This window comes from Porites lutea, chromosome 4 (assembly GCF_958299795.1).
Source record: "Porites lutea chromosome 4, jaPorLute2.1, whole genome shotgun sequence".
In the NCBI taxonomy this organism is placed as follows: Eukaryota; Metazoa; Cnidaria; class Anthozoa; order Scleractinia; family Poritidae; genus Porites; species Porites lutea.
The window spans coordinates 38,978,090-39,006,079 of record NC_133204.1 but is presented as its reverse complement, the minus strand read 5'-3'; the positions used below and the strand labels follow the sequence as shown (position 1 = coordinate 39,006,079).

General features: G+C 40.5%; 1 protein-coding gene across 1 annotated transcript; it reads right to left on the bottom strand.

The window, feature by feature from the left end:
* Positions 1-11,291: 11,291 nt before the first annotated feature.
* LOC140933531 (uncharacterized) lies at positions 11,292-27,928 on the bottom strand. Its single transcript, XM_073383119.1, has 3 exons — positions 27,826-27,928; positions 26,723-26,814; positions 11,292-13,028 (listed from the first exon to the last, which is right to left on the bottom strand). The coding sequence occupies exon 3, from the start codon at positions 13,010-13,012 to the stop codon at positions 11,363-11,365; it is 1,650 nt and encodes a 549-aa protein (XP_073239220.1). The 5' UTR covers positions 13,013-13,028; positions 26,723-26,814; positions 27,826-27,928; the 3' UTR covers positions 11,292-11,362.
* Between the last annotated feature and the right edge of the window lie 62 nt (positions 27,929-27,990).

Genomic DNA, 27,990 nt, shown 5'->3' with positions numbered 1-27,990 from the left:
GTTTCAGCTCTGCAAGAAAATAATTAAAGTAGTATATAGAAGTCGCAAATTAACTTCGAAACTTCATTGATCTTTGCACAAAACAGAGCTTAACTTGGCTTGATGTTCGAGATATCTTTTTCAAGATACCGTTCCACTCATTATTTACTTTTATTCTAATCTTCACAAGACCTAATGCACTTAGTCTGAAAGCGTAGTGACCTTTTACGAAGAGATGCGTCCGCGAGTCGGGGGGCTACGAGCTATTTATAGGGTCAAAATCAGTTTCTATTCAACTTAAATAGAAAAAAAAGTGATTATGCCATAAACAGGCATGAGCCCTCTGTGGTCTTTGGTGGAACTGGTGGGTAAAAGATGTTTTCTTGAACGAAAGGCATAAAATTCGTTCATTCTCACTGAGATTTCGTAATATGTGAAAAAAAGAAAGAAGACACGAAATAGAGACAAGAGTGAGTACAGGCGAGACTAAAAGTTAATACAGCTGAAGATACTAACTACTAAGTGACATGTAAAATACATACATAAATTTCAATTTTAATTTCGGAGTTGGCCGTCCATCTTCAATAAAATAGAAATTATTTTTTATTAACTGAGCGATTTCTGGAGCACTGATTGGCAGAGAGCTACTTCATGTTCGATAGAGTTCTTTCAGTAAGAGAGCATGGAAATGATGCATGTCACATGTCATTGTGACGGTTGCACAATTTGTTTTTCTCTTTCTTGCGCGCACTTATGGCCTTGTGGCCCTTTTCTACTCAAATGGCTGCAAATTTCTCTCGCCGTACGCTTTCAAAAAACCGTCTAGAACTATATATAAAGAAAACTGATAAGCTTGATGTTACAAACATGAAGAGCGCCCTGTCCGTAAAAATCAAACATATCGCGACAAGGGTGGAAAATTCGATTTTTCCCATATTTTAATTCTAGATAGGCTAGGGTATAACTAAAATCACTGAATTTTTTTTTTGGTGAAATATCCTTTTATTTCAGAGATAAATGCAAATATCCAAAATCCGTTGAAATCGCCATTTGAGGTGGTCAGTTATTACGTGGGTTTGAATTCAAAACCTCGCGTGCAAAACCCGATTATTATTTAAACATCACAGCCTTCTTTTACATCTTTTAAATATCTGTTAAAATGATTTGGGGAGTTGGTGCTCTGTTCTTTGTATACAAAGTAATTTAATTTCGAAGGAATACAATTTACTTCAGTAAAAGTAATGCGTGAAAAACATAATTTTCACCGCGTGCGAAACCTTCAAATCGATTAAGCTGCAGGTTGTTGAATGTTAGAAGGATGGTCTACAGATTTCTGTAAAAATTTCTTTGGGCAAATGATTACTATCGACGCGAGGGCTTTACGAAATCTGTAAATTTCTTTCATCCCTCCTTGTGGGGAGGGATGAAACTGACGAACTTTAAATACTACGCACGCTCTGATTGACCAAGCGTTGTGTTTGCAAGAGGGTTTGTATTAATGACGGCACGATCTTTAGCGGTGCGTGCGCTATTTACGGGCAATCAATTCGCTCTTTATCTTCGAGATTTTCCTCATCATTAATATATATTTGGAGAGGCGATTTAACGGAGGGCTTTATGCGTTAGGAAGTTTACGAATTAGGAATTTTACGGTATAACGAAGTTTTGAAGAGCTGCCTCGTAACACCAATACTACTATGATTGTAATTAAGAGGAGGGTTGGGAAATGACCTTAATGCCAGAGGTCCGTAGACTAAGACTGCATGCTTACCTAAGAGTTTGTTCTACAGAATTGCAGCTGCGGCCTTGTACTCAATTCTTCAAAAGCTCCAAGTACGGCTTTTTTCGGCAGGTTATACCTGTGCCAGGCTCTCAGATAGTATTGTGGAAACGTATTAAAACGAGCAAAGCGAAAATAAGACGCGCACGACTGGGGAAATGGGGCGGTGGCGGCGGGAAAAATGGGAGAGAGTGCCTGTTAGCATTTCTTTAACGACCCTCTTCCGCCCATTTTTGTCACGTCTGGATTCGGCTGTCAAAACTGTTAACACTTCAGTTAGCTACAATCATTCCCAAGTTTCTTGCGCGAGCATTTCACTCGACGGGAACTCCTTGTGCGATATGTGTGGAAATTTATGTCTTCGAATTCGTTATCCTGTGAGAGCATCCGCTTTTTTGGCTCTAGTTTATAGCAATAAAAGGGGGCGGTAAGTTTTTTCCTCTGTTGGGTAGGTTATGCTCTGGAGGGTTCTACATTGTCACTGAGCAAATGTGACTTTAGCCGCTTGTTTCACACTGAGAGGCCATGGCACACATATCGATTTACTCTGGCGTTTGTTTCTGGTCGGCAGAATGTGCCCTCTGATGAGAGAGCATTTTCTTTGACCTCTAGTTTGAAGCGTAAAGCTTTTTATTGCGGCTGAATAAGGCTTTAATTTTCTCCAAAGTGCCTTCTGGATCTGACTAACTAAATGGATTTTCTTTAGTCCGTGAATTAATGTAATGTTTTTCTGCAATGTTGTATCACGCTGGGCCCAACTCGTTAGTTTTCTTTGCAGAATGTTAAATTATCACGAATAGTGATTTACAGATCCAGAATTACAAGAATGAAGTGCAGCTTAAACTTAAGCTACATCAACTAAGGAGAATTGCATTGTAACTCAGTAAACTCCAGCTTAATAGTGTTTCTCTTAAAATAGTGTGAGTCTTTTGACTGAAGCGCGTAGTTTCTCCCTTGGTACTAGCGGAATAAGCTTAACAGTCTTTGGACTGTTTTTTTATTGCCACTTTGTGATCAACCAGGACCCCGGATTACCGAAAACAATTTCGCAGTTTCCTTCTCTCGCTTTCTCTTCGTCCTCCTCTCCCTCTTCACCGATGCCAAATAGCTCAGTGCGGCCGAAAATCCAAGCTGTTTTAGTTGTTCCACTTGGTCTCGCATTATAGATATCAGCGGCAAACGACTAGCCAAGCGTGGGAATAGCTGAAAGATTAAACTTTTGCCGAAACCGGTGGGCATAATACCGAAAACATCTTTACCGCGAGCCACGTCGCAGACACTCGTCGAAAGCACAAGACAACGCGGATTCATGAAGATCACACGCGCGATTCGCGTTAGCCATCTTGGTGATGACAAACTGATGACCACGCTACTAGGTGATGATGTTAACTGTCACAATTGACCAATCAGAGGGTATATCAGGTGCGGATATACCGGAACAGGCCGTTAAAAAGATGCGTACAGGCTCCGCCGCCCTGTCTCTCCCCAGCCCCCGCGCGTTTTTCGCATTTCTTTTTACGGAACGACTTCTGAGCCTGGAACAGGCTAGGCAGGTTATGGCACTGATAACGGTCATGATACTGTTTAATAAAATCACCCAGTCCGGGAGCTGACAACGAAAGTTGCAGGTGGAAAAACAAAATGACCAGTATTTAGATTTAACAGGGAAAGACCGTGTCTAAAGTTGTCACTATCTTAAGCTGTAGATTGTCTTCATTCACTCTTTACCGGAGAGCTTTTGTGCCGGCACAAAAAGAAAGCATACAGGAGAGGGCTTCTGTTCACGTAAAGAAGGGTGAGTTCGGCCCGAAAAAGCAAAGCTGCGACGCACCGATCTCTAAACAGGTGAGTCACGTCTCACATACCGGATAGGTGTTCATACTACACCGGATAGCGTTTTGTGTCTGCACGAAAAGATATTCATTAGTGAACTTAGCCTTAATTATTGCTGTTGTTCTCGTTGTGGGCGTTTGCCATTTCACCCTTCTCTTCCCCTCTAAATTGGATTGCGTGACTCACAAACGGCTGCCTGCAATTCAAGATGTGAGCACTGGCATTTTGTGTCATTCTGCAATCAGATGTAATATCCGGTAACATTTTAGATACTACATTCTAAGAAATGTTTAACTAATGACTGAGCGGTCGAAAAAGATGCAGTCCTAATGAAAAGCCCCGAAAGTAGCCTTCCACGCAGACTTTCTTAGGGGTTCGTCACGCGTTCCTGCCCCACGAACGTCTGCTGAACCGAAAGATAAATTCCTTACCCATTGTTCGCAATAGCAGCTGGAGATCACATGCAGATTATCGGAGATCCAATAGGCGCTGTTGAAAAACACATACGTACAAGCTCTGTAGAGAGAGATACGTGACCAAAGATTTTTGCTGCGGACGAGAATCTAGGAGATATGCGTTGGGTTTTTGTAGATTTCTCTCTGCAAAGGCTGGATTAGATGTTTGCTCGTAAAGTTGTTCTTTTGGTGATGCAACGGCGGGGTTGCCTTGTAAGACTGAACAAAAGACAGAATTATTTTTCACACGTAATTGTTTTGTAGTAAAGCCGACTTCCGTTCAGCAAATTTAACCTCCGAGGTAATTTTTTTCAATGAGATTGTGAGGGTAACCACGTACCGGTACGAACACTTTTGAGTTAACTGAGTAGTTTGTACTAAAACTGTAAGGTCTTCACCTTTCATGAGACCTTTCTGATCGTTTCTGGAGCTATAAAGTCAAGCGCGAAATTCTCAAGGTCTAAAGTGCACTTCCCAGATCTGGAAGTCTGCTGTGATTGGTCTACGTTTTTTTCCGCTCAAGTCAGCAGAAGTTCATGGGGCAGGAACGCGTGACGAACCCCTGAGAACGTCTGAGTGGGAGGCTACCCCGAAAGTTGATCAAAGAATTGTATTCGTCCTGTGAATATGTTGACAGTTGGAGCTGTGTACAATTACACGTTACAAGACGAAGCTCAAACAACTCGATAATCGGGCTAAAATGGCCTTTGGACTTGTCTTTTACAGCAGTTTTTAAGGTAAGAACATTTCAAAACGGTTTCCTATCTGCTTATTTTCATTTACTGTGGGTTTAGGCAAGTGAAGGGACTATAACCCGACCATAAAACAAACAAATCTCCGCGCCGGATGCAGGTCAGCCCTCCAGCCAGGAATGATGACATGTCGCCGATCTGAAACATTTGAAGACCTCTGATATCTTTTCTCTTCCAAGGAATAAAGTGCAAAGGATTTTCCTTATTTTAAAGGGAAGATTGACCGATCGATTGGAATCAACTACAGCTCTGTCAATTTTAAATGGACCCGAGTCTTTCTTTGTTGCCAGTCGTTTGATCGCAGCGGTCAATAAATTTTTTAAAAATGCAGATCATACAAGATAAGTCTAAACCAAGGCGTGTCGCTATGATATGGCTAAGACTGAAGGTGAATAGAACCAGGCTGTGTACGGCGGCCCACTTCGCGCGCCCCGTTCTATGTTGAGTCTATATTAATTACTTTCAAGACCCTGCTTCGCTAGTCTGCTACACAGCCGTTTTTAGTGTCGTCACGCAACGCTTTGCGTGACGACACTAAAAACGGCTGTGTAGCAGACTACTGCTTCGCAGGCTACGCATGAAGTCTTTTGTAACCACGTACTCTTCCCACACACACGTTCTTTAGGCTTCGTCGCGAGTGGACGGAACGCTTGACCAAGCCCAAAACGGCGGTTTGTTCAACACCGGCCACGTGTTGTCTGGTTGGTGTTTTCATCGAATCAAATATACAGTGGGTATCAGAGGCTTTTTCTCGCCTGCGGCGGGAATCTTCGGTGTCGGCCGAAGGCCGAAGTCAGGAGTAGCGAAACCGAAACTGCGCAAGAAAAGTCTCTAGCACCAAGGTACATAAAATACTGCAGGAATAATTAAAGTGGTATGAAGAGTGTTTTAAACATTCTTTTGTTTAGTGTTTATTCCTTGTGAACCGCTTCTGATCAATGCTAATACGTATACAGAAATTATAAATAAAAAAGAATAAATCATGTAGAAAAAGAAGCTTTATTCCAAGTCCTTTTAATCAAGAAATAAAACAGCCACAATGGTAGCCTGTCTGGCAGTCGCAAAAAGGGGAGGGGGAGGGAGAGAAACGCGAAACCAATTCCTCAGTCCACCAATCCCCTTCCTTTTCCCCCTACCCCTTTAGACATGATGGGCGCGAACTGCCGCTATTACCAGCATATCCATGCTAAAATGTTATAAACTTATAAAGAAAGTAACCGAAATCAAACAGCACATTACATTATTGACTCGTCGCATCATCAATGCATTTAACGTCCCTCAACTGATTTCCCTAAAGGATCATGGGGTTCGGAGAGGGTTACGGCCTAACGACTCCGAAAACGAAAAGAAGGACTTTCCTAGGGAAGCCTAACCACAAGTTTAAAAAGTGTAAGTTGACTTTACTTGAGCAATAACCTTCAAACTTTTGATTAATATTTTTTCGTCGCTGATGTCTACTTTTTCGGCCACTTTTCCCCATAAATAAAATAACGAATAAACCATAACGAAAGACACTACAACAACTCGCAGATCTCTTAAAGGTAACCTGTCGGTTCCAGGAGCAGCTAAACGCCAGGAACAGTTCTTTATACTGTAAAACGAAGCCTATAGTTAGGCATTTAAGCCTTCTGACAAAAGTCAATTGTAAATCAAAGTTCTTACCATAAATATGCCATTTATACAGCGTTTAATAAGAATTGATTGGAGATGTGTCCCGGAATAAGCTGGGTTTTGTCAAGGTCTCGTTGTACTCTTTATCGCAAGGGGCACATGGAGTGCCTAAAACCCGATATAAGTGTCCTTTTTATACGGATTCAAAAACTAATCATACAACCGAGCTGGCGAGCGAAGGGAGCCACGAGAGGCGAGGGGATTTCCTTCTCCCGACAACAGTAAGCTTTTTATTATCCGTATTCCACAACGTGGTTTCTTCAACATTCTAAACGCGCCCAGTTGAAGATAACATTAGCACAAGAAATTCATTAAGTCGAAGCGCGAGAATAGCATATTAAAGGAACAGAATGAAGGGGAAAAAGAAGAAGTCGTTCCTCCACCCATCTTTAAAGGTAATTTTTACTGGTCAATGAAGCATCCACATGCTGTGCATAGAGAAACAGTGAAATATTTCAGTTTAATAATTATTGCAACTGAACACTTTGATATGGTTAGCCTGCGAAGTAGAACGGTAACTTAGTCTATGGCGAGGGCCATGAAATGGCGGGCCTCGTGTCAGTTCTAAAAGATTTACACCTAACTAGCTTTTATATCAAGGCATTTTTACGATAAGAAGGACGCTGAAAACTTTGCGTGACCAAGAGCTCTGCGTGGCGGCGCACTCGTTTGCTGAGGAGGTAAACACCGAGTCGAATTAGGTTGGAGAAAATTTGGCCACCAAAGGTGACGAACTTTATTTTCAAGATATCTGCCAATATATAATAAACTAATATCTCTTCAGCAAAGGTGGGGAAAAAAACCGCCACCCACTAAGACAAGAAAGAGAAACAAACTAGGAATTAATTCGCAGGCAGGCAGAAGGAGAGGTGGTGAAAATGTTGAAAATTGGTTCAAACAAGCGATGTGAACAACGTGATGGTGAGCGATCGAAAGGGGCGAGCGCATGGAAAAGCGCCCGCCTTAAGAACGATATCGTCCGGAACGCGCTAAATACTGATTGGCTGGAAATAAGATAGGTTAGGAGCCTGCCGCCTTAGCCTGCAAACCATTATCTAAACAATGCCTTGCCATAAAATCCCATTATGATGCCATCATAACAGTGTCTTTTTTATTTATATTTGAACTTAGTCAGTCAAGTTTTCATTGCTACATTTCGCGTCAAACATATGTTATATTTTGCGTTGAAAAGTCTGTTACATTTGAGCGCGTAAAACTTACAATTCGGGTTACTGTACGTTGTTACATTTCGCCTTTATATTACATTCTGCGTCAATTTTACATTTTACGTCGTAACAAACTTTTCTTTCGCCAGCGATGGAGAACTGAAAACCCGCTTGGTAACCCTGCCCCCTCTACAAACTAAGTCTCACCTCGGTACCACACCGGCACTTGTCAACGACAATTTTTGATTCGAACCCTCTTGTCAAATCGACCCGAGGGTAGCCGGGGTTCGAATCAAAAACTGTCGGTGACAAGTTTTCAACGGTCGTGTGTCGTGGTGAAAATGTACTCGCCCCTTCGGCGTCGCTTTGTCTTGGATTTTGGAAAACAAACTGCCGCTTGGCGTCGGTTGCAGTGGCCGGATTGCTCGGCTAATGAGATGAAATGAAACAAGGACATATTGGCTTAGATTCGGCGTTTGATTTGTGGCTGCTTGGCCATTTCAAGCTGAGGATTTTTCGCCTCTTGCATGGGGCATCCCGGACTGGACTGTGAAGCCTTCTCTTACAGTGGAAACTCGGGGTTAAAGGAAATCGCTTAAATCGCAATGGATCGGAAAAATAACCACACAGCAAACAAAAAAAAGCAAAGTAAATACGGTAGGCTGTATTTTGTTGAACATTCTAGCGAGTATTTATCGATTTGAATCTTTTACCCTAATTCCCATAGAAATCCTTTATATTCACGGCCATTTTAAATTACGCAATATGAAACTACATGTGTTAATAATTAAACTCACACACTGAGCTGGGCCGCCTGTGGCTACGCTTGCTACATGTGCTACACTTGCTACGCTTCTACACTTGCTACGCTAGCTACACTTGCTACAGTTTCTAGGCTTGCTACACTTGCTACGCTTTCTACACTTGCTACAGTTTCTAGGCTTGCTACACTTGCTACAGTTGTCACGCTTGCTACTGTTGCTACACTTGCTACACTTCCAACACTTGCTACACTTACCACACTTGCTACACTTGCTATACGCTTGCTACAGTTGCTACACTTTCTACCCTTGCTACCATTGCTACGCTTGCTACACTTGCTACAGTTGCTACGCTTGCTACACTTGCTACAGTTGCTACGCTTTCTACACTTGCTACAGTTGCTACGCTTGCTACACTTGCTACAGTTGCTACACTTGCTACAGTGCTACGCCTGCTATATTTACTATGCTTGCTACACTTGCTTTGCTTGCTACACTTGCTACAGTTGCTATGCGGCTTGCTACGCTTGCTACACTTGCTACTCTCCCTACATCTGCTACGCTTGTAACGTGCTACATAAATTGATACGCCTGCTACATGTGCTACACTTGCTTACACTCTTCCTACACTTGCGCTGTTCTACACTTGCTACGTGTGATACATAAACTTCACTTGCCAGATAATTGCTAAACTTGCTACGTGTGATACACCACACAGATTATATTGCTTTTTACACCACACAAGTCATTTCATCACACCTGTTACACTCCTCATTCCATTCTTAATACAACGCCTATCTTTTTCCTTTGCAAAATTTATTTCCATTTATTTCTCTTTTTATTGTCCTTATATCCGCACTTTTTCAAATAAAATGGCACTGAAGAAAAATTAATGAACTTAGCATATAACTCGACTGGTTAATTATAACTAAAAGCGATATAGTATATATCAACTTTTGGCCGTTTTGCTTAAATGAAAAAAAATATATCATATATTGAATCACCCAATCACAGAGTGGCTTCAGTGAGGTACTGTTTGACCCCTATGAAATGGAGGGCTTCGTGTCAATAGGCCATTTCCGAGTTCCCCCGCGCCTCTGTTTTAAAACGAGGGTAGGTGCTCAGCCTTTGATATGGATATCATTTTTCATTCTCATGCAAATAAAACTTATTTTCAACAGAAAGGTTGTGCACCTAGCCTCATTTTGAAAGTGAGGGTTTTTGGTACTCAGAAGTGGCCTATTCTTAAAGTATAACCGGCGTAACTGAATTTCTATTTATATTTGAAATGAGTTGCTCAATATTGCTACATTTCGCGTTAAAAGATGTTACATTTCGGGTTATTGTTACATTCTGCATCAAAATTTGTTACATTTCGCCGCCTTAATATTATATTTTGCGGCGTAAAAAGCCTTCCTTTTTCGCCCGCGATTGAGAATTCAAAGCTGCAAGAAGAGTGATAGTCTGTACAGAGACGTTTTCTTTCGTTATTAGGCAAATTCGACAAGCGCAGGGAGCGGTCTATTTTCTCACTTCCTCACCCCCACCGCTTACGCTAGAGGTATATAAAACACCTGCGGATTTCTTTTTCGCACATGTGCGCTCAACGATCCCATTTTTTTAAAATAGAAATAGAATGTCTGTAAACGGACTAGAGGTAAGAATAAAATAAAACTGAATAGATATTTATAAGAGATGTATGCGACTCAATTTCTTACAAACCACCCTTGTTGGGGTGTTTCAATCCTTTGCTATTATGTAGATAATAAAACAATTAATAAAAAGTATTTCAAGAAGTCACTGATAACTTGTTGACCTCCGTTTCATTATTACTTTAGTCAGTGGTCGACAACACAACTTTTGCGAAGTTAGTCACTGTAATCGCCACGGGTTACTTGTTTCATTCTTTGCTTTTCAACATCCACGTTTTTCGTTTTGCACTTCTTAACGTAAATGGTTGAAGCACGCTCAAAATACCACTTGGCTTGCTCAAAGTCACCTAAGTCTTGGTGGATTAGACCTAGGTTATCGTACGTCGGTGCAACATCAACATGTTTGTCGCCGAGCTTCTCACGGCTGATGGCTAAAGCAAGTTGAAGATACTCCTTAGCTTGCTCAAAGTCACCTAGTTTACCGTGAAGTCTACCTAGGTTATTCTACGTTGTTGCAACATGAACGTGTTTGTCGCCGAGCTTCTCACGGCTGATGGCTAAAGCAAGTTGAAGATACTCCCTGGCTTGCTCAAAGTCACCTAGGTCTTCGTGGATTAGACTTAGGTTATTGTACGTCGTTGCAACATCAACATGTTTGGGGCCGAGCTTCTCAAGTCTGACGGCTAAAGCAAGTTGAAGATACTCCTTAGCTTGCTTAAAGTCACCTAGTTTAACGTGAACTACACCTAGGTTATTGTACATCGTTGCAACATCAACATGTTTGTCGCCGAGCTTCTCACGGCTGATGGCTAAAGCAAGTTGAAGATACTCCTTGGCTTGCTCAAAGTCACCTAGTTTACCGTGAATTTTACCTAGGTTATCGTACGTCGTTGCAACCTGAACATTTTTGTCGCCGAGCTTCTCAAGTCTGATGGCTAAAGCAAGTTGATGATACTTCTTTGCTTGCTCAAAGTCACCTAGTTTACCGTGAATTCTACCTAGGTTATCGTACAACGTTGCAACATCAGCATGTTTGTCGCCGAGCTTCTCACGGCTGATGGCTAAAGCAAGTTGAAGATACTCCTTGGCTTGCTCAAAGTCACCTAGGTCTTCGTGGATTAGACTTAGGTTATTGTACGTCGTTGCGACATGAACATGTTTGTCGCCGAGCTTCTCACGGCTGATAGCTAAAGCAAGTTGAAGATACTCCTTAGCTTGCTCGAAGTCACCTAGTTTACCGTGAATTGTACCTAGGTTATCGTACGTCGTTGCAACATTAACATGTTTGTCGCCGAGCTTCTCACGGCTGATGGCTAAAGCAAGTTGAAGCACCTTCTGATCCTCAAGCAAATAAGTTCATTGTCTGTCGCATCTACGGCTTTCCTAATGTAATTGATTGCTAAGCTCAGGTTTAGTGGTTGAGGTGCACACAGAGAAAGGAAACTGAATAGTTGTTTGACAACTACGTCGGACTTAATCTGCGATTCAACTGCTAACGTTATCGCTTTAGTCATAGTGCTTGGGTAAATTGGGTTGGTATTAGCAAGATTATCCTCGGTAGTGCTTCTTTTGCCTTCGTCTAATTTCTTCAAAAATTCACTCCAGCCAAAATTTTTCAAAAATTTGGCCTGACGAATCTCTTTAACAAAGATAGCTGCACTTGCTAAAGCGAGGGGCTGATAGTCCAGTTTTTCTGCAACGTTCTCTTCAAGTTCGCTGTAGGCGATACCTGAAAGCTTTGACAACAAGAAAAAGGCATCTTTGGGCTCCATACCTTTGCTTACTGATATATGACAACTAAAAGAGTTTGTTGAGGGAATAGACTGTGTATCTTGTGTTGTAATTAACATCTGACCCTTTTTCCATGCATTGTGTCCAGACTTTGGCAGAAAATTAAAGATAGAAGACACGCTAATGACGTTGTCAACCACTATTAGCCACGACGTGTACAGGTTGATTTTCCCCGCAACAATCATCTTAAGCTGGGTGATTTTCTCCTCAACCTTCCAATCCTTGGAGGTCAGAACTTCCATGACCAAGTGTTCCGGGCACTTCAGTTGACGGGCAAAGGAGGTGTATGATTCCAAGAGTGAATCTAGATTTCCTGCATTTAAGGTCATCACAAATGAAGTAGCGTCTTGTATTTTTTTGACTTCATCAAAGAAATTCTGAGCTACAAGGCCAGCTAGCTGCGATTTGCCACTTCCAGGGTTTCCTGAGATGTATAGATAACTTAACCTGTTATCATTAGCCTCTTTAAGCTCCCTCAGCTGTTGGGTTATCTTAGCTACCTCACGATCACGACCTCCAACTTCGTGAGAGGGTTTGGGTGGAAGACTGCAGAATGAGGGTGCTTCTTTCTGGAGCTGATGTTCAAGAACTGTTTTCTTATTCTCCGTTTCTTGAAGTTCCCGTTTGAGGTCGTCAACCTGTTTCTGAATCTTTCGCAACTCTTCCGTGGGAAAAGCTTTCTGATTTTTTATGTCCTGAATTTGTGCAGTAGGTAGACCAAGCGCTTGAAAAGCAATGTGAACTTTGCTAATGGCGATGTGAAAATCTTTGTCAGAGAGATTGCCATGTGTTATGTGAGCAAATTCTTCATTCCTAAATTTTCTAAGATCGTCCACATTTGTCCTGACTGATGAGCAAATGCCTTTGCCAACACAGTCGGAAAAAAGGATGGCGTAAAATAGCATTGTACAGTCCCATTCCCTTCTATCTCCGTTTATCATGGTGGCCAAGAGACGACCATTCCTTTTCTTGCTTGGTGGAGACTCCTTGTTGTGAAAGTCCCTTCCATTCTGAGGGCCATCTTTCCATTCTCCAAATAGCGATGACTTGTATTGATTGTCCCATTCTTGTTTAAAAATTACTCTAAGTCCCTCAGCTAGTATATCGGTGGTAACTTTACAAATTCTGAAGTAGTTTAGTTCTTCATTGGTATATTCCTTTGAAAGAGCCATAGTTGAGACTTGGAACCTTTTGAAAAATAGACCTAATATTAGCTTTCCATTTAAAATTAAATAGGTTGCCAAGGGCTACAAGTTGACTGGCTAGGGAAGTTGAAAGTGGGTAATTAAAAAGTTGTGATCTTAAAAATTGGTGGGAAGTGCAATGAACTTGTTCATATGTAGTAAGAAAGAAAGTAGGACTGAGAGCTGTTACCTCACAATTTAAAGCAAAAGCACAGATGACGGCTGAGCAATTATCCATGATTGTGTTCATTGGGGATCACTCGGTACGATTTTGATTGGGCAAATGTGATGTCGCATTCTTCTTGAAATGTATTGTTGACGACCTTGAAAGGGGGCAAATAACTACTTTTGGAATTTTTACCCTGACGACCAATCATTTTCTTTAAGTTTTTTGCTCAAGATGCTTAACGAAATGAAATACTTTAATTTCTTAGCGGGGCTCTCACGCGCGCGAAGAGCAAGTGGGACAGAGCTCCATACCTCATAGAATATGGTCAACCTCTTTTCGTTTGGTTGTCACGTGATTGACCGAGCGTACGCGTCTGTAGATTGTACTGGTGAGGTAGGGGAAACTATCAAAACAAAGGGAGGGATGTCTCAGGCGTGTCTCGGCAAATTCACATCTTTTATAGGGGACATTCACAATATGGTCATTAACAGCTGTCAAAACAGGATAGCCACTGACCAGTATCACATGACCATATCGCGGGCTCATGTGTCAACTCATCGAGGTGACGCGATAAGTTGCTTTACTTGATTTGCTAGATCGCGATCAATGTTCAATCTCATACTTTCTAGCTAGTTAGGGAGCATTGGAAAACTGATAATGCACACATTATTGGACATCAATGTTGTGACCAATTGACAGCTGTCAAAACAGGGTATCCGCTGACCAGTATCACTTGACCGTATCGAGGGCTCAGGTGTCGACCCATCGAGGTCAAGTATTCTTTGAAGTTATCCGCTGACAAGCTACTAGTTTTCAAATGATCGCAGGCTCAAGTTCCATTTTTTTAAAAATTCATATAAAATATGGTGTGTTGATGTGCCGCGCAGTTAAAATTTTCATTTCAAACTGACCTCGGACGCGAAAATTCAGACAGCTATTACAGGCAGGGAGGACAGTTTCTTTGACGCGTTGGTCAGGCTCTACGTCCAATTTTTATGTTCTGATTGGTCAAAATTTGACAGGTGAGTTCATGCGGAAAATGTATGCAGTACCTTGAATCTTGTTCACTTTGATAGCTGAAGCTGACAGAGTTTTGTGTCAACTTGTGATGTTTTTAACTGTCTTTTTACACTGGACGTACAAATGAAATTCATCTGCTATCAGGGGTCTTCTGTTATTCATAGCTAGTTTGTTTATTGGGTCTTTGGTTGAGAAATGCATCACTTGTCAAAGTAGGAAATCCGATTTCGGATGGCATCGTCTTCGTTTTTCACCTTGGTTGATGCGAAAGAGGGTTGAAACGTGTGAAGGGATACTGGCCTTACTTGATACCTTTCAGGAGTCTATATCTACTTTAATGAAGTCGAGAGTAGTTTATGCGGCTATTTAGTTTATGCACGTTTGTAAGATATGAGACAATGATCTGACCGAGCTTATATATCAGTACAGAACTTAAAAAAGCCTTTAGACATTTTCTCACCGAAAATAGAAAGAAAACGTTCCAAAGAATATTTAGTTGTAATTCTGGCTGTAAAAGAAGCTTTGAGCGATTATCTTGCCTCGAGTTCATCTTTGGGAAAAGCAATTGCAAACACCAGGAAGCTGGCTTAAAAACGACTCAGGACTTTTAGAGACACTATATAATACTTGTCTTCGTGAATGAAAATTGTTGTCTCTGTATTGTATCACCGAATTATATTTCTTTTATTGATTGTTAGTAGTCTCTCTTGTAATTTTAATCGCTGTGCCGTTTGTTTTCAGTCGTTCAGTGAAGATCGCTTGCAGGAGTACTCAAAATGCTGCGCGTATCAAACCTTTTGAAGATTACGCATCGACAAAACCATTAACTAAAAAATAAACATAACAATATTCTTTATTATGTTGGAGCGTAACTCTGTTAATGTTCATTCGAAAACTCGACCACATCTCGCACTGCAAAAGTGAGAACCGGCTGGCCGTATAGATGATTTTGGAAATCTTTTTAACGGTTTAGCTAAAAGCCCACGCGTGCTTCGATCGTCCTGGATACTGAATGATTGCAATTTGTATTGCAAAATTGTGAAATACTGCATGTTATCCGAGGTCTGAGTGATAAAAACAGTGCCTCATAGTACTGTTTCACCTCAGATGTGACGTATAAATGGTATAAAAGGTTGGTTTACACGCGCCCAGATTTGTTGGCAAGATTTTGTAAAGTAACTCGTCAAACGCAGAAAAATTCGGCCTGATTTTTTTTCCAGGCCTAATTAATCTCCGGTGATCAAGAGCCATTATGGCTCTTAAATGCGATCGAAGATGATTGCTATTATTTGGGTGCACATATGAGGCTATCGACTCGATGTGAGATTTGGTTTACTCTTGGGCTGTTTGCAAATTATTTTTCTCTAAAATCACTTAGCCTTTCCCTCAAAAGTCACATGAATGTGCTCAAAGATAACTGAATTGTGGAATACAAGTTTATTGTTTGATTTAAATTATACAATTATTACTGCAAGCTTCGATTTTAGCCCTGGCTAAATCTATATATTAACATTTTGTTGGATCTAAGACTGCAAGCATGTGTATGTGGCTATGATTAGAGTCCTTTAGCATTAGGTTTTTCACGGGAAACCGCAAACTGCAGTTTGCAGTTACGCGTTTGCAGTTTCTCGTTGACGGGATTTCAAATTTTAGCCAGGCGTTCATTGTTTAGTGCCGCTATGTTGTTTTTCGTCAAGTCAAAGTGCATCACTATTATCGCCCAAAAAACAGGGATAATTCATTTATTCAGGTTCAAAAATCCAACAAGCACATCGCAGACGGATAAAGAAAGCTACTCCGTGCCTTTAAACGTGAGGCTGTACAATTTTTAATGGCAAAACCCTTGCCGTAAGTCACTTACCGCTGGACGCCCTTCCTGCTGTTCAAACGTGAACTGCAAACTCGACCGCAAGATCTTGCCGAGTCCCTATACGGCGTTTCTCCAGTCCCTCTCGGTCAATTCATTTCGGTGACGTATCAAAGGCGAACATTTTTTCTTGGACCAAGTGACCCGAAACGCTTTGGCCGCGCGGAATAATGAGGCCTCGGGACTAGGCAACGCAAGACCGTGGTCACGTGACATTCTCAGGTTAGCGATTTTCAATGAAAAACACTACACTAAAAGTCTCTAATAGCTTTGAGGTCACGTGAGTAGTGGTGTGTGAGGAGAATTATACCTTTTTGGGGGACAGGAAAAGGACAGCAAAAATTAATAAATAGCCCATGAATAAATGCGCGGGAAAATTGTTTAATTTATGCTAAACATGTTCAGGCAAGTACTTCACAGTAAGTAAGACTTCACAACTCCATGCCATAAATTTTATTTGACAGTTAAGCAAGCCCGTTGTTCTTTGAACAAAAAAATGCCACCACTTTTCGTCAAACCATTTCGTAGCTTAATTTTGGAGGAAAAAATCGAACTAAAAGATTTAATAGAGGTTGTATAATTTTTTGTTACGAAATACAGACGTTCTTTTCGAATAAATAGGATCTAAAATAGGAGGCCAGCAATAATAAATTTTTGTTATGTTTGCCTTAAAAGACACAGCTGTGTTTTTGTATAAGGCTGCTAAACATAGATATATATTTTTACGTGGGATGGTTTTGGAGAAGTAGATGTAATAAAAATTATGAACGAAAATTTTGTTCCGTAAGGAATTTGTTTACAAATGTAACGCTTCCCTACATGTCACACATTATCGGTGTTATAAACTGTTCATTGTAAAATAAAGCTTACTGTAAAACCCAATGTTGTTCATGGTGTAAAGGCTGAAAGGCTGTCCTCAGTTCGCTGGAAACATGGATATTCTTGACGTAAAAGACAATTTTACTGTAAACTGTAAGCGTTGCCTGATCTCGCCATCGTTTTTTGAAGCGTCGGCGGTCGGTGTTCCCTCTCTTCACCGGCTCCATTTGCAGTGCAATTATAGTATTTTGTCGCTGCCTCTGTACATGTTTGTGGTCGCTGTGTTGACGACTTTGCCTTCGCTGTGCTAAGCGATGTTCTCTGTGCTTTGCGCACGGCTTCTTGTTGTCGTCGTCCTCTCCGCTCGCCACCAATTCGAGGATTTCCAGTCACTTGTTGTGCTTGTTGTTCTGTGTCATCTGAATGGGAGATTGCTCGTGATACACCGATTGTAAACATTGTTTGATGGATGAATATTTGCCTAGTCCCTAGGCCTTATTATTAAGGGCGGCCGATGCGTTTCGGTTCACGTGGTCCGAGAGAGTTTTTGAGGGCACTTTCCATTCAACAAAAATTCCGGTTTGAAATTTCGGAAACTTCACGTGCTCAATGGAACGGTACATTCCGGTTGCACAGACCCGACCCAAGCCACCGCGCGTTTTGTTATTGTGGCCTCGCAGCAGACTCAAAATTACACTCTAAAAGAGAAGAGTAAATACTGTTTATTTATCCTAAAGAACACTCGACTGTCGAAATGGGGCGGTGGAAAACTAAAGGCGGAGGAATCCTATTTCGCGTAGAAAGCCTATGAAAGCAAGTGAAGGTAAAACATTCTCGTGAATTGAAACGATACGTTTCTCAGAATATTCGAACGATTAGAAGCAGTTCCTGGAACTGTACGGTAAATGAATTCGGTGTTTTGGCCAAATTTGTATTCAGCCAGGCTTTGTTGTATTCATTTCAGCTTAATTGATAAATTGTTTTAATTAAATATCGTGGACAGGTTTCAGACAAATAATACGCTGATTCTCACGGACTTTATACACCTACGTCTCGTGTTGTGTCAGTTATTTGACACTGTTGATGGCAACTATCAAAAATCGAAAAAAATGCAACTGATTCGAACTATTTGAGATGTCATGGCTTTACTCACAGCACTTGACTTTCCATTGGAAACTATTTGTTCTCTTGTAAGCAGGATACAAAAGAGCGCTACTAAGGACAATAATTTTGGCAAATGGAAAGGCACATTTCGGTCCGGACCGACCGAAATGACCAGACCGGTCACCGGTGGACCACCTTCAAAGGGGTGGTTACCATTTGACAAAAAATCCGGTTGGGGTGTCGAAAGCGTAATGGTAAACGATTTACCAGTTTACCGTAGAAATGCCAGATCCTTTACGGTTTGAATTCAAAAAAGGGGTGAATTTGGGCGCTTTCCATTTAGTCAAAATTTCCTGAAAATTCCCAGAAAAAGTGGAAAATCTAAAAAGGTGGGCCCGTTTTCCTGCTTGGAATTTCCGAACGGAATGTCGTGTTCCATTTACGTTCCTCGTAGTTTGTACCAGTTCCAGGTCCACGGTCGGGCACTGCCACGTACCGGGGTTTACGACCAAATGGAACAACTTTTTACCAATCGGAAATTCCACTTTTGCTACCACCGAAATTTCCGGTTTTGTTTCCTAAATTTAAAGCGCCCTTTGTGTAGCGCGAGTCTGGAACCGAGAAGGAACCGAGAAATTGGTTAATGGTAAGCAATTGCAACATTCCGTCGGTTCGTACCAACCGGAATGAAAGGACTACCTCAAAACGTACTCCTCAATTTTCGGTTGGAATTTCCGAAAAGTGACCTTACCATTTACTTTCCATCCGGAATTTCCGAAATTTTCTGTCAAATGGTAAGCAGCCCAGCTGGTCCCGAATATTCCGGTCGGACCAAACCGAAATGGTCCGTTCCATTTGATGAACCAACCAAAATTTCCGGAATTTTGGGTTGAATGGAAAGCGTCCCTAGACAAACTCGGAGAAGTGAGACATTTTGTCTTACTTGGGGCGGAGCTTTTGGAAGCGAGCGAGCTGTCAATAACCTTTCCGCGCTGGGTCCCAGGGTCCCGCTGACCAGTATCACCTGACCGTATCGCGGGCTCAGGTGTCGACCCATCGAGGCCGAGTATTTTTGAAGTTATCAGCTGACAAGTTACTAGTTTTCAAATGATTGCGGGCTCAAGTTTAATTTTTTCAATTCATATGAAGCATGTTGTGTTTTATATGTGCCGCACGATTAAAATTTTGATTTCAAACTGACCTCGGAAGCTAAGATTCAGCCAGTTTTTACAGGCAGGGTAGACATGCCAGTTGCTTTTGACTTTTCTCACTAAGGTCACGCGTTGGTCACGCTCTACGTTCGATTTTTATGCTCTGATTGGTCAAAATTCGACAGGTGAGTTCATGCGGAAAATTTATGCAGCATCTTGGACCTTGTTTACTTTGACAGCTGAAGCTGACAGAGTTTTGTGTCAACTTGTGATGTTTTTAACTTTCTTTTTCCACTGGATGTGCAAAATGAAATTCAGCTGCTATCAAGAGTCTTCTGTTATTCATGGCTAGTTTGTTTATCGGGTTTTTGGTTAAGAAATACGTCGCTTGTCAAAGTAGGAAATCCGATTTCGGATGGCATCGTTTTCGCTTTTCACCTTGCTTGATGCGTAAGAGGGTTGAAAAGTCTGAAGCGATTTTGTCCTTATTTGATAGTTGTCAGTGCATCTCGAATGGTAAGCCTGAGTAATTATTCTATTTGATGTTTGTTTTTTATATCTAATTCAATGAAGTCGAGTGTAGTTTATGGGGCTATTTAGTTTATGCACGTTTGTAAGATTTGAGACAATGATTTGACCGAGCATCAGGTTTGACTATAAGCTTATGGAACTTTAAAAAGCCTTCAGACATTTTCTCACCGCAAATAGAAAGAAAACGTTCCAAAGAATATTTAGTTATAATTCTGGCTGTAAAAGAAAACTTTGAGCGATTTTCTTGCCTCGAGTTCATCTTTGAAAAACGCAAAGACCGGGAAGCCGGCTTAAAACATAAACAAGGATTTTCAGAGACACTTTAATACTTGTCTTCGTGAATAAAAACTGTTGTCTCTGTATATGTTTCACTGAATTATTTTCCTCTTATTGATTGTTAGTAGTCTCTTTTGCAATCTTCATCGCTGTTGTGCCGTTTGTTTTCAGTCGCTCATGAACATAGCTTGCAGGATTAGTCAAAATGCCGCGCGTATCAAACGCTTTTGAAGATTACACACCGTTCAGGGGCGTAGCCAGGATTTTTTTATAGGGGGGGGGGGGGGGGGGTCACAGAGGCTACTCACCAGATTGTCATGTCGACCTCCGCGTATTATACCACGTATTATCGCAGCATGAAGGCCCATATTAACTAAAGACAAGAGCCGTTGACGAAAATACTTTACAAAAAAACAAATTTTAAAAAAGTGGGCTTTTCAACAATGGCTTTTACGGCCAAGATATTGTCATGGCGTTTTCGCCACCTGAATATTGTAGGTTGTTTGCTCAAAAGAAGGCCTACCGAGGGGGGGGTCACGGGCACCCCAGGACCCCCCCCCCCCTAGCTACGCCCCTGTCGTTATAAAACCATTATGTTGAAGCGTATAAATGTGTTAATCTTAATTTAAACAGTCGACTTTGGCGCTTGTCAAAAATGAGAACCGGCTCGCCGTATAGGTGATTTTGGAAATTTTTTCAACGGTTTCGCTAACGCGTGCTTCGATCGTCCTGAATATTGAATGAGTGCAATTTGTATTGCAAAACTGTGAAATACTGCATTCTGTCCGAGGTCTGTATGATAAAAACAGCGCCTCATGGTACTATTTCACCTCAGATGTGATGTATAAAAAGTATAAAAGGTTGGTTTACACGTCCCCAGACTTGTTGGCAAGATTTTGTAAAGTAAACTTATCGAACGCAAAAAATTCGGCCTGCATCGGATTTGTTTCCTAATGTACCGTGATCAAGAACCATTATGACTATGCTATTTTTTAAGCGTACATATAAGGCTATCAAGTCAATGTAAGATTAATTTCACTCTTAGCTCGGAATGTTTGCAAATTATTTTTCTCTAAAATTACTTAGCGTTTCCGTCAAAAGTCAAATGAATGTGGTCTAAAGTTAACTGACTTGTGGAATACAAATTTACAATTGTTTGATTTAAATTATAAATTCGAGTTAGTAGGAGCTTCGCTTTTAGCCCTGGCTAAATCTATATATTACAACCTCTATTAAAGCTTTTAGTTCGATTTTTTCCTCCAAAAGTAAGCTACGAAAACAAAAGGTTTTGCGAAAAGCGGTGAGCTTTTATGTTCAAAGAACAACGGGCTTGCTAAACTGTCAAATGGACTTTATGGTATGGTGTTGTGACGTCATTACTAGTACTTGCCTGAACATGTTTGGCATAAATTGCACTAGTTTCCCGCGCATTTTATTCATGAGCGATTTATCAATTTTTGCTGCCCTTTTGCTGCCCAAAAAAAGGTATAATTCTCCTCAGACACCACTACTCACGTTTCTCGAAACGGATTATGTAAGCAAGTATCTGTTCAAACGCGCTTGCAACTGTCGTATGTACCTCAAGGATTTAATCGAAACGCGCTTGCAACTGTCGTATGTACCTCAAGGATTTAATCGAAAAAGGGTTGCATTTGTTATGGTTATTTCTGACTTGCTGTTGAGGCGCTTATTCGGGAGTGACGGTTATTTACTTTTATTTATATTTGAAAACTGAAGAAACAAAGAAATGCAATGTGTCTAAACTGCCTATGCCTAAAAAAAAATCAGAACACTGTAGCACCTTTTGTTTTAACTCAACAACTATTTTTTAGCTTTGGCGGCTTTCGCCGACCATGTAAAAAACCACTGGATATAACATCAAGTGGGATCTTCTTGAAATTTAAGCGTCGGGTATCTAATTATCACTGCAAGATGATTATAGAAACATCGGAGATATAAAAAGATCTTAAGCCAGCTTGCCTTTATGCCAACATCAGCAGTGAAAAGTTTTTGCGTTATTAATTAGCTGTTGCCCTATGTATTCACTGTTAAGAATTTTCTTAATCTCATTTCCAGACCTCTTGACAATTTTGTATATGTGGTTTATTCTTAATCTGCGACAGTAACTTTTGATCACTTTTGACCAGGTGGTGTGCACACTACGATTGCGATGCATTGTGGATTCAAAATTTTCAACATGGCGGCGAAGGTCGAGAAATTTCGCAGGTTATATGCTTTATTTTTCAATATATACAGTTCTTTCCTTTTTGTCGATTTCATAAGCTAATATTTGTTTAAATTTTTTCTGTGAAGAAAAACAAATCAATATTCTTCATTTCAATCTAAAACGTGGAGTCCAAAGATTCCTACTGTAAGAACATGAAATTTGAACCCGGTTTTTAAGAAGCTATAATTTCCATTATTTTGCCCGCCAAAAGTAGAAGATAGCTGTAAGTGTTTCTACAAACCTTGTTCTACGCTAATTTTTTATCGCTCCCCAACGCGCTCCACGTTTTGTGATACTTTTTCCGAATTGAAACCGGCATGTTTTCATGGGCAAATGTAGCCTCGCGAAGACCAATGTGAGATGTTACTGGAAGTGTTACTGTTGCAATCACAAGCTGATCACAAGATAGCAGGGCAGTGGCGACTGGTTCCTCCAAACAATAGCATTAGGTGAGCATAAAATGTTCGAAATTGGTATATAAATATGCTGATGAGTACGCTGATGTAGGAATGTCTGTTTTTGTAGTGGGACTAAAAAAAGCATAATAAAATTGCAGTCATACAGTATGTCGTCCTTGGTCCGCGTGTAAAAGTCATTAACTTGAATATCTTACCCGAATCTTCATGTAACGAGCTGAAATGCTCCCTGAAGATAGCTTTTATGTTCCTATCGATAATCCTGAAGTTTCAAGTTCCAGACATAAATATTTTGTTTGGAATTCGCAAAAAAGCGACCGTTTTCGATGGTCCTTGTATTGGTCCGCGAATCTGGTCCTCCGCGTCTCAGGTAAGCAGCACGATAAACTTAAAATGTTATAGTTTCCACACGAAAACGTGATTTTCACAGTATTTCTTGTATTTTTTTCTTTTCTTGATGCAATTAACCTTAAGATTTTTTCGGAAGATGTTGTGAGCATAAAATAATCTGCTTTTCTTTCAAAGACTTCAGACAACAGTCTCCTCGAGTCTCCCACACGAGCGTCGCCGAGCTGTTTTCAGCGCGGTCGAAAATAATTACCAAAAACTCTGTATGTACTCGAGGTATTAAAAAAGAGAACTTGTAGACATGTATAGGGACGACTCTCAAAAACATTCTTCGAAAACAAAGGCCGTCGCCGTTTACTTTGGAAAGTTTTATTCAACCAAGGTCATAGGACGCGGACCAAGGACCGCTAAGCGAAATTCTGGTGATATATTTCAAGAGTCGCTAGAACAAAAAATTCAGCGTCTACAGCAATATGCTTCCAACAGCAGAAATAAGTTGATCTGAAAACCTGTTCTGCAAAAAGGCAAGTCTTCCTGTTGCGTTCTAGTTATTCGCAGGCTAAGTAAACATGACCACGTAATTTACGGTGCCGCAAAAATCCAAACTTCAAGAAACACAAATTAACCTACCTGTCAACAAACTTTAATTTCACGTCTTCATCCGCAGCAAGAAGGCTGAAACTTCTTCATATGAAAGAATGCTAATCAGTAAATCACGATATCTTTCATTATTCAACGTATTTTTTTTCTTGACGAAATATTTTATCATTTTCGGAAAAGACGCGGACCAAGGGCATCAGGGACTTCCGCGGACCAAGGACCACATACTGTACATGTGATTCCCCTTATGCAGGTATAAAATCAGTCGGATAAGAATTACAGGTATTAAATTAAATGATAAGATTGATTATACAGTTAAGCCCTGTACATTTTGAAACCAGCCATCCTTTATGCACAATGGTTTTGAAAAATGGAGAATTGCAAGAATGGTGCAGTGTAGAAGAAGTTAGTTTCATAACATCCACCAAGCTTGCTTTTTACTTTTATTTAGAGAAATATGCACATCACTCTTGAGAAAAAAAAATCATAATCTACTTCCAAGATTGGTGTGTGTTGTTGTATGATGTTATGACTTTGTCAGTTTCTTGCCTAGTCCCTGTTTTATTCATTGGTGATTAGCCTCTGTAGCAGGCATTTAAAAGGAAAGGGAAAGGGATTTTGGGCAAAAGAGAAATGCGAAGAGTGCACGAGGAAGGAGGGAGTGATTTCAACATTTACCTGGTTGATGTTTATAATGCAAAAAACAATTAGTGTCCTGTATGGCAGGCATTTCCCTCCGTCCTTCCCTCACATTTCTCTTGCACCAAGACCCACTTTCCCTTTTCTTTGAAATGCCTGCCACACAGGCTAAGTGATGTCATTCAATCTGTTTACCCGTTTACACTGTTTAATATATATCAAGCAATTTGCATACTTTGATGGCTTTAGTTAAAATATAAATTGCTTGATCATTGAATGTACTTTTGATATTCGAAAACCAAGGTTGAAAAAATGGTGACAAGGAAAGGAAATAGAAAAAGTGGAACAATGGGGCAGTAAAATCATGGGACTAAGAACCTGAATTTACTAATTAAGCCTAAACAGATTCTTATATAAAGAGTAGTTAGCACAAGTTTAGGCTTTTTAGGTTTTTAAATGGGTTCATATTTTCTGAAGAAGAAATGAAGCTAAGAGTATTTGTGTTTCACCTTATTCCTCATATAAATTCTGCATACCCAATTAGAAGTTATGTGAGAATGGACATAAAAAGGGGAATGTATTTAAATTTAAACATTGGCATTTACATTGCAGTTGGAATGATAAGACAGCTTTGTCTCCAAAGCAGATTCTAAATGTTGATTTATCTCTACTGAAGTGTACAGAATTTTATCAAAGATTTCAAAAATAAGAACCTGTTTCAAATTTTAAACTAAACAGGTTTTTATATAGAGGGGGCTCATCTGGCAAATTTTAGCCTAACAGGTTCTTAAAATTCAGGTTCTAAGGGCGCGATCCAATCAACCAAAATTTCCGGGAATTTCGGTCCAAAACTCAATGGATCGGTTTGGTCCAACCGAAAAAGTTTCGAAAAAACGTGTCGACCTTTTGAGGTAGACCACGTTTCCCGGTCGGACCGGTTGGAATTTTGGTTGAATGGATCACGCCCTAAGTCAAGGGGTTTTATTGTACTACTAGGATCCACCTCTGCAATAACTGGTAACCCAAAAGCCCTCTTTACGGACAACTGCTTCATACAGACACCTGATCAAGGCTGTGCTCTGGCAGAGCCCTGTGGCCCCTGGCACCCAACTTTTGCTTTTGGGTGACTAGAAAATATCAGACTTTTCATACAAATCATATGCTGGGCAGCCTAGATTTTACAGGTTCACAGAACTGGGCTCCTTTCAATGTTCCTTACAGCACAGCCTTGCTCATCATTATAGACAGTTTGCTTTCTTCCCTGGAAAAAAGCCTTTAAATTTTCTCTAAATTAAGATGGACAATTCCTACGGTCCCTTCAGTGTCTGTATAACAAAGTTGACTGTGAGTATGATGAGACCTATGACACCATATTTAAATTATAACATTGGGGTGAGGAGAAAGGAAAGGGGTCTCAAGCTATGTTGCCCTAGCCCTGATTACAGGAGACTTGCAAACATGTATGAATTTCACATTTTGAAGAGTTTTTATAATCCAGAAAAATATGTGATAACATGTGTTTGTACATACTGACACAATCATTAAACAAATAGTGGCTGAAGCTTTAAAATCTATTGACTGTATCAGGCTTTGTAATCACAAATATGCCATTTTCAGTTTCAATCCAGTTATAAGACATTCTATCACTCATACCAATAGAAAATACATGGGCAAATAAAGATGCTCAATATTATATTATCTATAAAGAGGACACAAGTTCATTGTACACAAATACTCTCTACTTTATTTACTTGTCTTCATGTGATGATAAATACAGATGTTAAGCAAAACGAAATGCAGACTTGGTGCCAACAGAGAAACAAGTCTTGAAAAAGATGACCCCCTCAACTTCGATTCTCTTTTTACAGCTAGCATTAGTGAACATCTTGCAATGCTGAATGACAAAACAAAATGAGCTCACTGTGTTTAAATACCGTGGCCGCGTATTCAGAAGAAGCTCCTAGTATTTTATGAGTATATCACAGCTATGCATATCAGTACCTCTTAGCACTAGTTGCACTGATTTCACGGTGAATTCAAAATTTTCGGCGAACCGCGGGTCTTACCTCCAGTGCTTTTCATGATTGATGCATGGAACAAAGCGTTTCTGTGCCGACTTTTCTCGGTCAGTTGCAAACAGGATGCAAGTGATTACGAACAAAATACACCAGAATACACTTATCAACGGAATGAGACTGTTTTTTTCCCTGAGAATTGGACAGACTTTTCTTTTCAAGAGCTTCCGGAAGAGATTCAAAGCCGAAATCAAATATATCTACAGTGTAATTAATGCCTGAGGAGATGGCATGTGATGGTCACGGCACACTTCAAACTGACGCAGCCACACAAATTCTTGTTGTCGCAGCTCTGAGTTCTCATGAGTTCATTTACATAGGCAATTTAATGTCACAGACAAATGCCACCTTTTCGGAAATGTTGATTCAACTTGGCTGCGAGCTGTACAAATTTCTTTGATTGCACTGTTGCCAATAGAAACATGACGGTGCTCAACTACCAAATGCAATACTTACCTTTTCAACTTATCTTGAAAAAGGCTCTAAGACGGCGAGGTAAGGAACATCTACTTAGGCCAAAGGAAGTCGAAAATGAAATCAATATTTCCCTGAAAGGAAATTTGATGATCAGTATGAAGTGCTGGCGTGATATAATAGCATTGACTCACTTACATATAAGTTAACCTTTTTTATAAGTTTTGAGTGCGGATCACTAAACAGAGTCACGCTGTAACACAAACAAATACGAAAACCTGTAAAGAGTATGGTCCATGACGTTTTCTCTTTTTTTTGTCAGTACCTTAGAGAATAATATGGCTAGTTCTTAATTGTCGAAGGTACCTCTCGCGCCGAAATGATTAAAGCAGAGCTTCTATCAAAAGAGCCTAGTCGCGTCTTCTCCTGCATGAACGCGTATTAAAATTGAACGGCGGGGAATGCATCGCAGACACAACTCTAGTAAAAATAAACTGGCTCAGCATTTTAATATAAGATCCAATAATGCATTATCTGCCCCTAGCAGCGTAAGGGAGTCTCCCTGGCTAACTTTTTCACTTGACAGTTAATTGCCACTAATCAATTTATACTGGAAATCTGAGGCCCGTTTCAAACGTCGTGCTACTGCCTTGCCGAATTAAATTGATCGATTATTAAATCGACTTTAGCTTGGCAGTAGTGCGACGTCTCAAACCAAGTCGTGCTTGTGTCGTGCTGCAGTCGAGCAACAGTCGAGCCAGCTTAGCACGGCAGTAGCGCGACGTTTGAAACAGGCCTAAAGTAGCCTTCATAACAGGCGTTATAAGTTATTCTGGCGGAGTGGGAAACGATGACAATTAAAGTCGAGAAGGTTTTTCTTCGCTTCAGTGGGCGGAATATTGAAATTACTTAAGGTCCAGTTTGGCTCTTTGTTTTACGATGGTGTCAATCAAATTGTGAATCAGAACTTCTACGAAGCCCTGATTGAACTCATTAAGACCTTTCCATATCCCACTCAACTGAAAGTTTGCTCTCGTTATTAAAATAATCAGCTCACTAAACATGCAGAATAAAACGTTTTTTGACTGATCGTACTGTTTACTATAGAAACACGACGCTACTCAACTACAAAATACAATACTCACAGTTTTAAACTTCACTCGAAGAAAGCCAGTGAGACAGCAACTTACGGATCCTCTTCTTCAGATAGATGCAAGCGAAGCAAGTCCAAAGTGAAAGGAATCTTTCCAAGACAGGAAGTCCAGTTAATAATACCCTCTGACGTCAGTGTACATTGACCCTTATTTTAT

Coding starts and splice junctions, on each gene's coding strand:
- LOC140933531 (XM_073383119.1), bottom strand. CDS start 13,012: ATGGCTCTTTCAAAGGAATATACCAATGAAGAACTAAACTACTTCAGA.